Source organism: Camelus ferus, chromosome 19 (assembly GCF_009834535.1).
Source record: "Camelus ferus isolate YT-003-E chromosome 19, BCGSAC_Cfer_1.0, whole genome shotgun sequence".
Classification (NCBI taxonomy): Eukaryota; Metazoa; Chordata; class Mammalia; order Artiodactyla; family Camelidae; genus Camelus; species Camelus ferus.
Window position 1 is genome coordinate 35,416,624 of NC_045714.1, and position 14,083 is coordinate 35,430,706.

Sequence of the window (14,083 nt, forward strand, 5' to 3'; positions counted from 1 at the left end):
TCTGGAACTCAGGATTATTTTAAAATACCCAAAATGAAAAAGTTCATTTGGATTTGAAATCCACTTCATTACAACATTGTATTTGTCAAATAAAGTAAGGGAAGAACTACTGGAGCATAGTTATATTTAAATTAAACTTAAATGAAATTAAAATATTTCAATTGTGAACTTTGGAATGGTTTAACATTTTCTTTTATCACCTACATGAGGTTACAAAGTCCTGTTGATGCTGACTACCAAGAATCTGAGATCATGGATAATAAATCTTTATCAGGGATTGTGTAAACCATTCTGATCATTTGATTAAAACCTCAAATAAAAGAGTTACATTCACAGAGCAAGGTCAAATTTCTTAAGAAATAAATTTTAAATAATGCATTTTGATATTTTAATCAAAGCTAATACTTCATACTTCTCTAGTTGTATTTCATTTCTCTCATCATAAAAATACATGGAAATGGAATGAATTTTCCCCCAGGACCCACAAAGACAGTCCAAAACCACTTCCAGCTTTCTCTCACTGTGCAATTCCAAAATATTTTATGTGAGTGTCAGGGCATGTTTAAGGTTGGAATCACTGAATTCAAGGTCTAGTTAAAAAGAAAACATGGAGTATTACATGGCTGGAAAAAAGAGTGGAGCTGCCCTGAATTAACTGCTGAGGCTGCAGGATGAGTACATGAGGATTCGTGTATGAAAATGGAAACTTCTATAAGAGATACTATTTTGGTAGAAAAAGCAAGGCACTGTGTGTGTCTGATTATGTTACTATTTGCATTTTTAAAAAGGATAAAAATGTATTTATATTTTTGTATTAGCCTGTATGTGAAAAGACGTTTTTGGAAGGATATCAAGCATCTGGGGAAGGGACTTGAGTGGCTACAGTAAGGGGTGGGGGCCAGGGACCTATCGTTCACCTAGGGTTGGCAGGAGGCTGGATGTTTTCGTCTTAAACTAAGGGGAGTGGTGACCCTGAGCCCCAGGAGAGTCATGGAAAGCTCTGAACTCGGTACCCAATAATTGGAAGTGTCGATGTCCTTCTGGTGGGCAGGGCAGGGTCTGGAGGACACAGCAAAAAACTGGCCAGGCGGGAGACTGAGATTGTGGGCACTGTGCGAGGACACCTGGGGTTGGAGTGTCTGTCAGGTGGCATCCCTCGGCCACCAGGGGGCAGTCAAGCACGGGACGGGACGGAGCTTCCGAGGCAGGCCCCACCTCCAGGCCCGCCCAGTCAGCTGGAGTGCAGGCCTCAGGAGCCCTGCTCCCTTTCCTAGACCCCTCCCCGATCTCTGGCCACAGCCACGTGGAACTCCATGAGGAGCGCCTCCTGCTTCCTCCAGGAGTGCTTGATGGCGGTGTTATCACTGCCGCGCCCCTTAACATCCAGTCCCCCCAAGCTTGGCTGGGTTATCTCATTCAATCTCGACCACAGTCGCTTGAGATGGGTACTGCCATCCTATCCATTTCATAGATGGGAAAGCTAGGGATTAGAGAGTCTAGGTAATTTTCCCAAAGACCAGGAATGGTGACTCAGGATACACACCTAGCCTGTCCACCCTCACACTGGAGCATTAACCAAAACTCGGCTTCTCCACTTTGCTCCCCCTCCAGAACCTTCTTCACCTAGCAGCCAGAGGGCGCTTTGGGGACTCTAAGGGGTATATAGCTGACTGACTGACAGCCTTCCTCTGGCTCTCACTGACCTCAGGATCAAGTTCAGTCTCATGACCCCACCTCTCTGGCATCATATTAACCCAGGAGCCTCCAGGCCTACCAGTTTTTCTTCAGCCTGAAGAAAACTCTTGCTCATCTCGTGCACTTGCTTCTTCATTTTGCTTCCTCGCTTCTTTTGGAAAACTCTTACAGACTCTTCAGGCCCTGGCTCTGATGTTACTTCCTCCAGGGTGCCCTCCCTGATTCCCAGACAAGCTCAGGTTCCATAGTAAATATACTCACTGTAAGCCCTTGGGTTGTGCTGGCCTCAGAATGTGCTTCATTTTGTAATTACAATGATATACCACTTTTCTGAAATCTCCAATCACCCTTGGTTCCTCTTCTCTAGAGCTCTCTCTAATCCATCAGCCGATCTTGTGGGATTATCTTTAAGATGTTACTTCAAGTATGACCCCTTCTTTCCTCCTTCCCTGCTAAGCCTTTCATGTCTTGCCATGCTTTCCTCGGGGTCATCCTGTTTCCACCTTTGCCCTGCAACAGCTAGAGCCATCCTGATATTCATGTGGCTGTCGCTCCTCGACCAGAATGGAAGCTCCATAAAGGCAAGAGCTTTGCTCCCTGAAGAATCCCCTGTGCCTCAGACTGTGCTTGCACAGCGCAGGGGTCAGTAAACACTTCCCAAGTGGCCACTTGACTGTTTCTCCCACTAAAATGTCAGCTACTGACAGCAGAGGCTGTGTTGTCCTGTTGACAAATAGCCCCAGTGCCCAGCACACAGCAGGTCTCAATAAAAGCCCAGTGCACAGGTGGAGGAATTCAGGCCCAGAGGAAGGAAGGGACTTGTCCAATGTCCTCCCCTGGAGGCAGCAGGGCCAGCACCAGCACCTGGCTCTCCTGCAGCCTCTCTGCCAGCCGAGCAGCCCCTCCTTCCCTGTCCTCCCGGAGCACACAAGAGCCCAGGCCCTTTGTTCACTGAATTAACAGTTTATTACTGAACACTTTCACCTTCACACAGACTATTTCAAAGAGCTGGAACAAGTGTGGGGTGGGGGTTGGGGGGAGGGACAGGTGTCCCTCAGGAGCCAGGACCCCCGGCTGGCTTCCCCGGACCAGGGCAGGGGAGGGAGCATCAGGCCGTTCAATCTCCGGGCAGCAGCTCTCCACGTGCACGCGCACAGCAAGCCAGCAGCTCCTCACACATAAATACAGACACGCTTAACAAAAATAGTAATATTATCTTCACAAGGAATAAAAACTAGTCTCAAATATGTACAGCAGAGAGCCCGGGGTGGCCAGGGCTAGGCCAGGGCCCCCAGGGATGAGACAGGCCATGGGTGGAGCAGAGGAGAGAGGGAGGCCTGAAGAGCTCCTGGCCAGGCCACTCTGACCTTGGCAGCCCAGCTGCCCAGGCTGAACAGGGGTGGGGCACAAGTTCTTCAGGCCCAGCAGGACTGGCCCTTCCAGCCAGCCCTACCTCCACCCCACACACAAGGCTCTCCTTCCTGCCCTTCCTGCCTGAGGTAGGGAAGACCCTAGGGCTCCCACAGCTGCTCCCTGTAGCTCCCCTTCACCTCTGGGCTGAGGCTCCTGAACCCCACAGGCAGCAGCCTAAGGCAAAGATGCCACAGGCTGATCTCCTTGCAAGAAGTGAGGCAGCTGAGGCCATAAACAGCTCTGGGGCACCTGTCTTGGGCCCAGTTGGTCCCTCAGTCATGGTCATGGGAGCCAGGGAAGGGGAAGGGAACTGGGGTAGTGCTACACTGCAAGGGCTACCCAAGCTTTGGCATGGGGTGCTTCCTGCGGCCATAGCCCCCTCCATCCCGCTGGGCTGGCCTCTAGTCAGAGGCCTCTAGAAGACATTGAGATTGGGGGTAGGGACTTGGGCCAGGCCAGAGGTGGGGAGGGGGTCCTGGTCCTTGTTTCTTTATCCCAAGCAGCCTGAATCCCTAATTAGTCAGAAGTGGCCCCTAAGTGGCTCTTGGACGGTGGGGATGAAAGGAAAGGGAGCCCAGGTCCGGGAGGAGGAGGAGATAGGAAATGATCAATTCTGAGGCCACAAACATCAAAACGAAGGCAATCTAGTCTCTCTTTCTAGGGAAAAGGGTCAGAAAACTTTCCAGCTCCCTGGCAGGAAAGCGTTCTTGGGTAGGCTAAGGGGGAAGAGGGTTCCACCAACCAGGCAGGGCACTCTAGCCCCCAGCCACAACCCTCCCCACTACCTGTTAGCTTTCATGGGGCAGATTTTGGGGAAACTTTGTGGGTTTCGAGGCCAGGAGAACTGAGGTGTTGGGGAAGGCGGCTCTCACAGAAGCATGGTAGATTCTAGAAAACTAACTGCGGGGACCACGTCTAGGCCCAACCCTGTGATGGGTGGGTGGCCATGGGCTGCATGTAGTGGTTCTCCTGGTGGCAATGGTGGCTGGACGGAGGGACGCGGTGGAGGCAGGATGGGGGTGTGGGACTGTGAGTGGGTGGTCAGTGTCTGGTCATTTCCGACTGAAAAGCGAGCCCAGCAGAACCACACCAGCCACAGTCATGCCTGTCAGGAACCAGCGGTTGAAGCGCTCCTGGCCCTTCCGGCTCTCGGCTGCTGCGTTGTTCCCATAGAGTTCCACAAAAGTGTCCTGCAGGGAGACAGAAGAGAAGGGCACATGCTGTTTGAGTCCTCACAGTAATGTGGGTGGGTGGGACAGAGAAGGGCCAGCGGCAGGCAATGGCCCTGGTGACCTGAGAAAACGGTAGCTGTCCATGCCCACTCTGAGCCAGATGAGGGTTAAGGGCTGCCCTCCTTCCTGACCTTCAGTTGGGGATAACCAATCAATTTTATTATGGAGAAAACAGGTGGGAAGTGGGAAAGAGTTTTGTCCAAGGTCAGACATCTGGGAAGTGGTACTTCAGGAGGTGGGAAAGCAATGGGCAGAGTCAAGGAACTGACAGGAGGCCAAGAGAGGAGGGGAGAGGGGTGTAGGGCTGAGAGATAGCTGGACCACACGTGGTCTGGAAGCCACAGAGGAGCTCGGAGTTGAGGCTGAGGGTAGTGCAGAACCAGCGGGCCTCAGCCTTCCCACTGCAGCAACAGAGGGAGGCAGGCAGAGAAAGGTGACAGGGTGAGATTCCCAGAGTGATTCAAGGGCAGAGCAGGGCAGAGTGGAGACGGTAACAACGATGCAGGACAGGGATGGGGTCTATGAGGCCTCAGCCGGTTCCCCACCCCAGGGGGCTTGACCTTGGTCCCACAAGGAGGTGAGCACCAGCCCTCTGCCCTGAAGGCAGTCAGGAGGGAAGCACATGATGTGGGGAAAGAGGGGCTGCGGGTTAAATTTACCCAGCCTAGGGTGGAGCCAGCCTGCGGGGCAGGGAGAGGGAGCTTGGAATACCCTTTAATGAGTGAGCTTTGCACCCCATCTGTCCTTTAATCCGCTCAACAATGCTGCAGTGCAATGCTGTTTCTCCTCATTGACAGGCCAGGAAGCTGGGCCACTGAGCGCAGAAGGACTTGGTCGGGTGAGCCAGATTTGTGGTAGAACCAGAATCCAAACCTGGTGTCTGGCACCTAGAAATCAGTGTGTTTTGTGTCCAGGGAGGGAACAGATCACTGGCTGGTTCTGGAGCTCACACCATGGGCCCACACCTCCACCTGGGCCCAACTGGCTGAGGAGTGGCCGCCCCCGACAGCGCCTGCCATTTCCAGTTGGCCCCACGGCCCACGCAGCCAGTTTGCTCACTGTAATACCTGCTTGGCCCAAGTCTAGTCATGACAACATCCCCTCAGTCCATGCTCCACGCAGAGATGTTTAGAAACACAGATCAGATCACGGCTCACCAACAGCTTCCCCTCGCACTTAGAAAGCCAGCATCATTTCTGTTCATATCCCTGGTGCCTAGCAGAGGGCCAGGTGCACAGAGCTGCCAACCTGACTCCAAGAATTCTCAACATTTATGAAGCCATTAGGGAGGGAGCAGTGATGCAGGAGCCAGAGTGACCACAGAGCTTAGCACATGCTGAGGAGAAGGCACCGGGAGGGGAAGGCAGGCAGGTGGGGAAAGACCCGCCATTCAGACCATATCCCTCTCCAAGACTCCCCATCACACAGGGAATCAAGTCTTAACCACGCCCAGTGAGGTCCAGTGGGACCTGGCCCCTCCCCAGTGCACATTCCACTCCAGTCGCACTGGCCTCCTTTGCTGTTCCTGGAACATCTGCTGAGCTCAGACCTTGCTGCCCTTGAGTGTGGAGCACCTGACCCCAGGTCAGCACCTGCCTTACTCCCTCATTTCACTCCTGACTCTGTTCAAATGTCATCTCCTCAGAGACACCTTCCCTGGCCACCTTGTCTAAAATGGTTCCCCCAGGCCATCTCTCTCTACCTATCCCCTTACCGTGCTTTATTTTTCTTCTCGGCACTTATCATAAGCAGAGTCTACACTTGATCTTTGTATTCATTTGTCTCCTGCAGTGGCCGTGGCTTGCTGAGGCAGAGACCTTGTCTTGTTCCTACATACCCAGTACCCAGAACGGTGTCTGGCACAGAGTAGCACCAAGTGCTCAATAAACACATGAACAGAACGAAGGTCTGCATGTCTCCTGAGTGCCGGGCGCTGCCACCCCATTTTGCCTTTATCAGAATCCCCAGATGTAGAGCTCTGAGCCCCATTTCACAGATGAGGCAACTGAGATTTAGAGTAGGAAAGACCTTGCTTGGAGTCACCCAGCTAACAGATGGCAGAGACAGGATCAAAATCCAGGACTGCCAGGCCCCACAGGGAATGCTGCTACAGCAGGACATGTCCCTGTGTGGAGGCTGGGGGACACGCAGCTTTGGGCCTGGGGAGAAAAGGGCAGCGGTGGTGGCAGCTGCCAGCGTCCTCACCCTTTGGCCTTGTTGCTGCCCAGTCTCTCCCCCTTCATCCTTGGTTAGCCTCTATGGGTGTTGGCAGACCATAAAATTCTTATAGAAATTTGAATTTTTCTGGTCCCAAGTGAAGTAGGCCCAGGTGAAGTCACAAAAAAGACTGATCTGGGATGGGGGAGAGTCCTGGGCTGTGGAGCATGGGAGAAGGGAGGCAACAGCCAGAGGCCCTGGTTATCCCATGGGGCCAAATGTCCCACAAGAAACCAGGGACACTGGGTTGCAGCCAAAGTGGGAGAGGCCTGGCTCCCTGGATGGGAACTTTCCTGAAGGAGAGGGCTGGCAGCCACAGGAAATTTTCGGCTCTGGGGCTGTGTTGGAGTAAACAGGCCCTGTCCCTGCAAGGGCACAAAGCACTCACTGTCCAGGAACAGTCATTCCAGGGAGGAGGGAACATTCTCACGTCGGTGCCACAGAGACAAGGCTCTGACTGGCCCAGCCCCCACCCATGCATTCCCGGTTGGACAACCTTCATCTCCATTTCAGAAGCTCCTTCTCCTAGGGAGGAGGGAGAGGATCTCGAAGGGCCATGGATTCCGGGGATTGCTTTTGCAGAGAGAGCATAAGCAAAACGGGGCGTGCTGTTCCAGGGCGGGTGCTGGGGAGGCAGTGGTGTGGGTATATTTAGCCCATGGTTCACACGACACACTTGGAAATAAACACAGCCATTTTCTCAGCGGGCGGCTACTCTCGGTAAATAAACAGGATTGCAGAGCTGCCCTGGTCTGGAAAAGCAGAGATAAGCCCCCACTGCTGCTCAGGGGCTCTCACTGTTTTGAGCCAGGGCTGGCACGGTGGGCAGGGGGTGAGATGTAAGGGTGGGCTGCAGGGAGGTCTCTGATGTCACAGAGGCTTTCAGGAGACCCAGGCCAAAGAGACTACCTGCATACCCAGCTTGGATTAGAGCACAGTGGGCCAAGTTTCTCTCTGGAGCTGTGACCACTACCATGGGGAATCCACGGGGGGCAGTTTCAGGGCCACTGGGGGCAGGCAGTGGCTAATGAGCTCCATGGGAGAACCACGGACTCCTAGGCAGGCAGACCCCCAAGTCAGCAAGGCCAACCTACCCACCCACTTTACAGTTTCAAACAGCCAGTTTGCGGCAGAGCTTGGACTAGGTATTGGGGGCTCCTGACTTGGCATTGGGGCCCTTCTGAGTGGTGGGACAAGAACCAGGGTCCCCAGGAGAAGCTAAGGCCGGACTACTTTCAAGGTCCTTCCTCTAACAATGCTGGCCACACTCATGGAATGGCCCCACCCCCACCCCCCAGAGAGCCTCATGCCACTGCGTCTCCGCCAGCACTGTGTCCTCTAACTGGTCACCCTCCCCACATCTGCCCTCCTCAGTCAGCAACCCTACTCAGCTCATATGACTCCACTATGGAGTCCTGTCTTCCAAGACCTCCCTACTCATCCCTCCCTTGACTCCAGGATGAATGTCTGTCTCCTTTATGCTTCCAGGACTTTCCTCTTTGAACCTTCACTCACGCCATAACTACTGAGCGCCTACTATGCACTAGAGACACAGGAGTGAACAAGACAAAGTCCCTGCTTTCACGGAGCTCGTGTTCTAGGCCACGCATTCTCCATGGGGGGTGGTAGGGGCACAGCACAGAAAGATACACGGCACAGCTGCAGCATTCAAAGTCATGGCAGGGCAACTGAGACAAAAATATCTAAAAAAAAAAAAAAAAGGACTCAGTGGAGGGGTGGCGATAAGGAAAAAAAGGTTGAGAAACACTGTCCTAGTGGGAAGCAGAGAGAATAAGAAGCAAGACAATTTCAGGGAAGATGGGGTTTTGAAGACAGTATGTCCTGAGCAGGTGATAAAGAATACCGGGGCACTGATGGAGGTGAAGTGGTCAGAGAAAGCCTCTCTGGGGAAATGAGGTTTGAGCTGAGACCTGAATGAAAAGGTGGCAGTGGCTGAGGAATGATCAAAAATCTTGGGTTAAAAAGAGCATGTTCCAGCAGAAGCAACAAGTGCAAAGGCCCTGAGGCCTGAAGGAGAGGCAGGGCATCCCTAGGTTGAGGCCCTCTGTGTGTCAGTCCCCCCATCAGTCTGAGGGCTCAAAGCAGATAGGGACCAAGACTGACCCACATCAGAAGCCAGGGGCCCATCCAGACAGGAAGATTGACTTCGGCTAGATCTCTGCCCAGAGACAGCCAACTGAACAATGCAGGTCACCCTGCAGCCACTTGAAACCCTAGAGAAGTCAGAAAATAGGCTGGCACAACGATGCCCCTGGGGCAGTGGCCCGAGTGCCAGGGGACCACCTGCCCTGCCAGGGGCTGAAGTACAGTCCTCCAATTCCCACCCTTCTCCTCTCTGGCCTCCCCCGTCTCCACGCTTCTTCCTAGCAGTGTGACTCTGAGAAGGTTACTTTACTTCTGTAGCCCATAAGTGTCCTTGCTTGTTAAATAACAATAAAATAACTTATTCTAGCAACTGACCTTTATCCCACACCTGAGTGTTGTACCCATGCCAGGTGCCATTCTAAGTGAATCTCTTTGAGAGGAACAAATGAATGACTACTTTCATTTAATCCTCAGAACATTTATCACAGCCTCATCCTACAGATGTGAAAATGGAGGCTTCCGCGTCCACCCACAATCTGTCTCGGAAGTGGTGGGACTGGGATTTGTCTGAGTTCTGGCCTCATGCTCATTCTGCTGTCTGACCCTGCCACCTCTGTCCGAGCTATCTCCACCCACAGAGAACTAGCCTCTGCAGTGGCTGCGGCAGCAACAGATGACATTTCCTGAGTACTTACCTTTTGAGACACTCTTTGTGGTCCTTTCTGTGGATTCGTTCATCTGACCATCTTTACAGCCTGTCGGTCAGTGGGTACTACTGTTAACCCATCATACAGCTGACAGACCAAAGGCCCACAGATGATTTGTGACTTGGCCAAGGTCACACACTTGGTGGCCTGGCTGGGCTGCCTGCACCAACAATCCGACTCCAGTGCCTTTGCTCCTAACCTCGACACAGCATTCTGCTCACTTTCAAAAGGGCAGTTCTTCTCGAGACTCCATCACGGGCCAAGTGCATGCACTTCTGTTCCTGAAAGAGGTCCTCATTCTAAGCCTATGTAAACTGAGGCTCAGACACACGAGAGACCTGCCCCAAATGAGTAAGTGGGGAAGCCAGCTCATTTTCTGGGCCAGGTCTAGAGTCTTGAGTCCCTCTAGAAGGAGGAAGGTGGCCTGAGGCCACCAGCTGAATGAATGAGTTCTAGCCCCCAGCCAGCTGAGGGGAACTGGGTGCCACAGGAAAAGGATGTGACGCACGCCAGGAGAGAAAGTGAAACCCTTCCGTCCTGGCTTCAGTGGGGAACAAGTACCTCTGCCAGACGGCCCTTCCTTCCTCTAGGGTGACTCGGGAGGGCCCAGGCCCACCGCTTCCTTCCTGCTTGGTTATTTCGGGAAAGAGGTAGGTGGAGAAGAGGAAGGGGCTCCGAGCAGCCCGGGGAAAGTGCCAGGGACATCAGGACTGTATCTCACCTGGCCTCGTCACAGCCCGGCACGGGCAGGCCAGAGTCCCTTTCTGCTCCCAGCCTCAGTTTCCCTGAGGGAGGGGCTGGTAAATGCCTGCTGAGTAGACAAATGAGGCCTTACTAGGAGATCCCAAGGAGATGGCAGGAAGGGGCATGGGGAGGGGGCAAATGAAGAGACCTTATCACCCTCTTGGCAGGGAGTTGTAGGCGGAGACTCGGAAGAAGTGAGGTTTGTGGTTGGAATCCACTTCCCTTGGCTTTCCCGGGGGAGCTGTTGGCCTGGGCAATGTGAGAGGAACACTCCTCTCTCCTCTACCCCGGGGAATGTGGGCCTGGAATGTGGGCAGCCCAGAGAGGCCACTCAGTGAGGCAGGGGCAAAGGGATGGGGGGCCAGACTGTCCCGGGGCCAACGCCTCAGCCTAGCCAGCCTGGCTGTGGGTGGTAGGGCAACCTCTCTGCCTCTGAGCCCCGGCTTCTCCTGCACTAGTGGTGAAACCGGGGAAGGGAAGACTTGGTAAAGCGAGGTGACCTTGGTGTTAACTGGCTGAAGAGGGTGTCATGAAGGGCCCAGGCCATCTGGGCTTTAGGGAGTATTTGGAGGCATCCTCACTGCAAACTTCGTGTTAATCTTTCTCTAACTGCCCCCATCAGCTGCCAGCCTCTCCTCCTCCGCCTCCTCCCCCACCATTAGTTCTAAGAAGCGCAGCCTGACAGATGTGCTCATTTCTCAGAAAAGGAAGTGGTTGTGCCGAGAGGAGATAACACCTCCGCTGGGGATTGAGAAAGCTATCGTATCGGGCCCAGCAGTGCGAGCGTGGGCTCCCCACCTCCTCAGCTCAGAAGCGGGCACTAGTCTTGGAGGCAGAGAGAGAACTGAGAAGAGCATTCGCTGGGGGCACAGATGCTCACTGAGGGGCTCGTGGCTCCTTCCAGTGGAGTGATGGCTGATATTTATTTGAGCACTTACCACGTAGCAGGCATGGTGCTAAGAGCTTCGTGGTGTAGACAAATTCACTTAATCCTCATAATAACCCCACGAAGTAAGTGCTATCATTACTCTCCATGGTACAGAAGAGAAAACAGGCATGGAGAGGTCAAGTGACCTCCCAAGGCCATGCAGTTCATAAACGGCAGGGTAGGGATTTGAATTCAGGCAGTCTGGCTCCAGAGTCCAAACACTTAATGGCTGCTGGGCAGCTGCTACCTGCTCAGTTGCCTTCATGTCCTAGAATTCTGAGGCCTCCCCGCATCTCATCCTTGGTAACTCCCTATTCTTTCATGAGTAGATGGCCTTTCATTCTTCTCCCAGTGTCCAGAGTGAGAAGGCCCAAGGCTTACCCTTGAAACAGTCAGACACCCAAAAGTGACCTTTCAACATATTCATCCAACCTTTACGTGATGCTCAAGCTTACCCCTAACGTTCTCATTTCCCAGATGGCGTTCAGAAAGGTGGGGCACCAATCTACAGATTCAGTGCAATCCCTATCAAAATACCAATGGCATTTTTTACAGAACTAGAATAATTATAAAATTTGGATGGAAACACAAAAGACCCTGCATAGCCAAAATAATCTTGAGAAAGATGAGCAAAGCTGGAGATGCCACACGCCCTGATTTCAAACTATACTAAAAAGCTACAGTAATCAAAACAGTACAGTACTGGCACAAAAACAGACACATAGATCAATGGAACAGAACAGAGAGAACAGAAATGGACCCACATTTATATGGGCAATTGATATATGACAAAGGAGGCAAGAATATACAACAGGGAAAAGACAGCCTCTTCAACAAACGGTGCTGAAAAAACTGGACAGCTGCATGCAAAAGAATCAAACTGGACTACTCTCACTATGAACAAAAATAAATTCAAAATAGATTAAGGACTTAAATATTTAAGACTTGAAACCATAAAACTCCTAGAAGAAAACACAGGCAGTACGCTCTTTGACATCAATCTTTGTAATATTTTTTTGGGTATGTCTCCGCAGGCAAGGGAAACAAAAGCAAAAATAAACAAATGGGACTACATCAAACAAAAAAGCTTCCGTATGGGGAAGGAAACTGTCAACAAAACTAAAAGGCCACCTACTGAATGGGAGAAATTATTTGCAAATGATATATCTGACAAGGGGTTAATATCCAAATACACAAAGAATTCAACATCAAAAAACAAACAACCCAATTAAAAAATGGGCAAAGGATCTGAATAAACACTTTTCCAAGGAAGACATACAGATGGCCAACAGGCACCTAAAAAGATGCTCAACATCGTTAACCATCAGAGAAATGCACACCAAAATCACAATGACCTGTCATTTCACATCTGTCAGAATGCCTATTATCAAAAAGATAACAAATATCAAGTGTGGGTGAGGATGTGGAGGAAAGGGAACCCTCGTGTACTGTTGGTGGGAATGTAAATTGGTGCAGCCACTATGGAAAACAGTATGGAGATGCCTCAAAAAATTAAAAACAGAACTACCACATGATCCAGCAATATCTCTCCTTGGATATTTATCTGAAGAAAACAAAAACACTAATTAGAAAAAATATATGCACCCCTATTTCACTGCAGCACTATTTACAATAGCCAAGATATGGAAGCAACCTAAGTACCCATCTACAGATGAATAGATTAAGAAAATGTGATATATATACATATATATAAACAAAATATCAGACATAAAAAAGAATGAAATCTTGCCATTTGTGACAACATGGAGGGCATGGAGGGACCCAGAGGGTATTATGTTTAGTGAAATAAGCCAGACAAAGACAAATATTATGTGATTTCACTAATATGTAGAATCTAAAACAAAACAAATGAATAAACAGAACAAAATATAAACAAAATTATAGATACAGAGAACAGGTGCATGACAAAGTGGAGGGGGAAGGGGTAGGAAAGAAATAGATGAGGGAGATAGGGATACAAACTTCCAGTTGCAAAATAAATGCGTCTCGGGGATGAAATGTACAGTGTGGGGAATATAGTCAATAACTATGTAATGTCTTTGTACGGTGAGAGATCTTAACTAGACTTACTGGGGTGATTAGTATGAAATGTACAGAAACAGTGAATCACCATGTTGTATAACAGGAACTAAATAAACAAACAAATAAAAACTCATAGAAAAAGAGATCAGATTTGTAGTTACCAGAGGCAGGGATGGGGGGCTGAGGGGAGGGGAAGGAAGAAGGTGGTCAAAATGTACAAACTTCCAGTTATAATACTTGGCATATGAGGTAGAACATGATAAATATAGTTAACACTGCTGTATGTTATATAAAAAAGTTGTTAAGAGTAAATCCTTAGAGTTCTTATCATAAGAAATAAATTTGTTTTCCTGTTTAATTGTGTGTCTAAATGAGATGATGGATGTTCACTAAACTTATTGTGGTAATCACTTCATGATGTATGTGATCAAATCATTATATTGTAAACTTTAAACTTATACAGTACGGTATGTCAAATATATTTCAGTAAAACTGAAAGGAAAAAAAAAACGTTGGAAGGTCCAGATCACATAGTAGGTCTGTTTCACTCCAGCGGGTCCATACCCCTGGGAGTTCTAAGTCATCTCCAGGGCATTCTCTGCTTAAACATTTGTGAGAAGGGGCTCCTTCCCTCCTGTGGGGAGCATTTCATCTTTGGGCAGTTCTTTTGGAAAACCTTCCCTTCAATCAGCTCTACCGGAAAACTTTTTCCTTTCCCTCTACCTCCCCCCATTGGCTGGCCTTAGTTCTGGTCCTCTCTCCTCTGCTGCTCTCCTCCAACTCTGAAACCAAGGGCTGCCTAAGAACGCAACATGAGCTGGTGGGACGCCTTGCCGGTCTTGCTTCGGGCCTTGGACCAGGTCCTGCTGCTCTCCAAGTATCAGTTTCCTAATTTGTAAAATGGTGGTACTATCTAGATGAGGCCAAGGTGACAAATTAACTTCTATTTTTCCACCAAGCTGGGCTACCAGAGCAAAGAGTAGGCAGGTACCAAAAGA

General features: G+C 50.4%; 1 protein-coding gene across 3 annotated transcripts in view; it reads right to left on the reverse strand.

The window, feature by feature from the left end:
• Window positions 1-2,642: 2,642 nt before the first annotated feature.
• Window positions 2,643-14,083, reverse strand: part of BCL2L1 (BCL2 like 1) — a 46,267-nt gene continuing 34,826 nt past the window's right edge. For all 3 annotated transcript variants that reach the window (XM_032462072.1, XM_032462073.1, XM_006179230.3), the window contains exon 3: window positions 2,643-4,298. In XM_032462072.1, coding sequence (XP_032317963.1) covers window positions 4,161-4,298 — 138 coding nt within the window. In that variant the 3' untranslated portion in view covers window positions 2,643-4,160. The remainder of the gene's footprint in view (window positions 4,299-14,083) is intronic.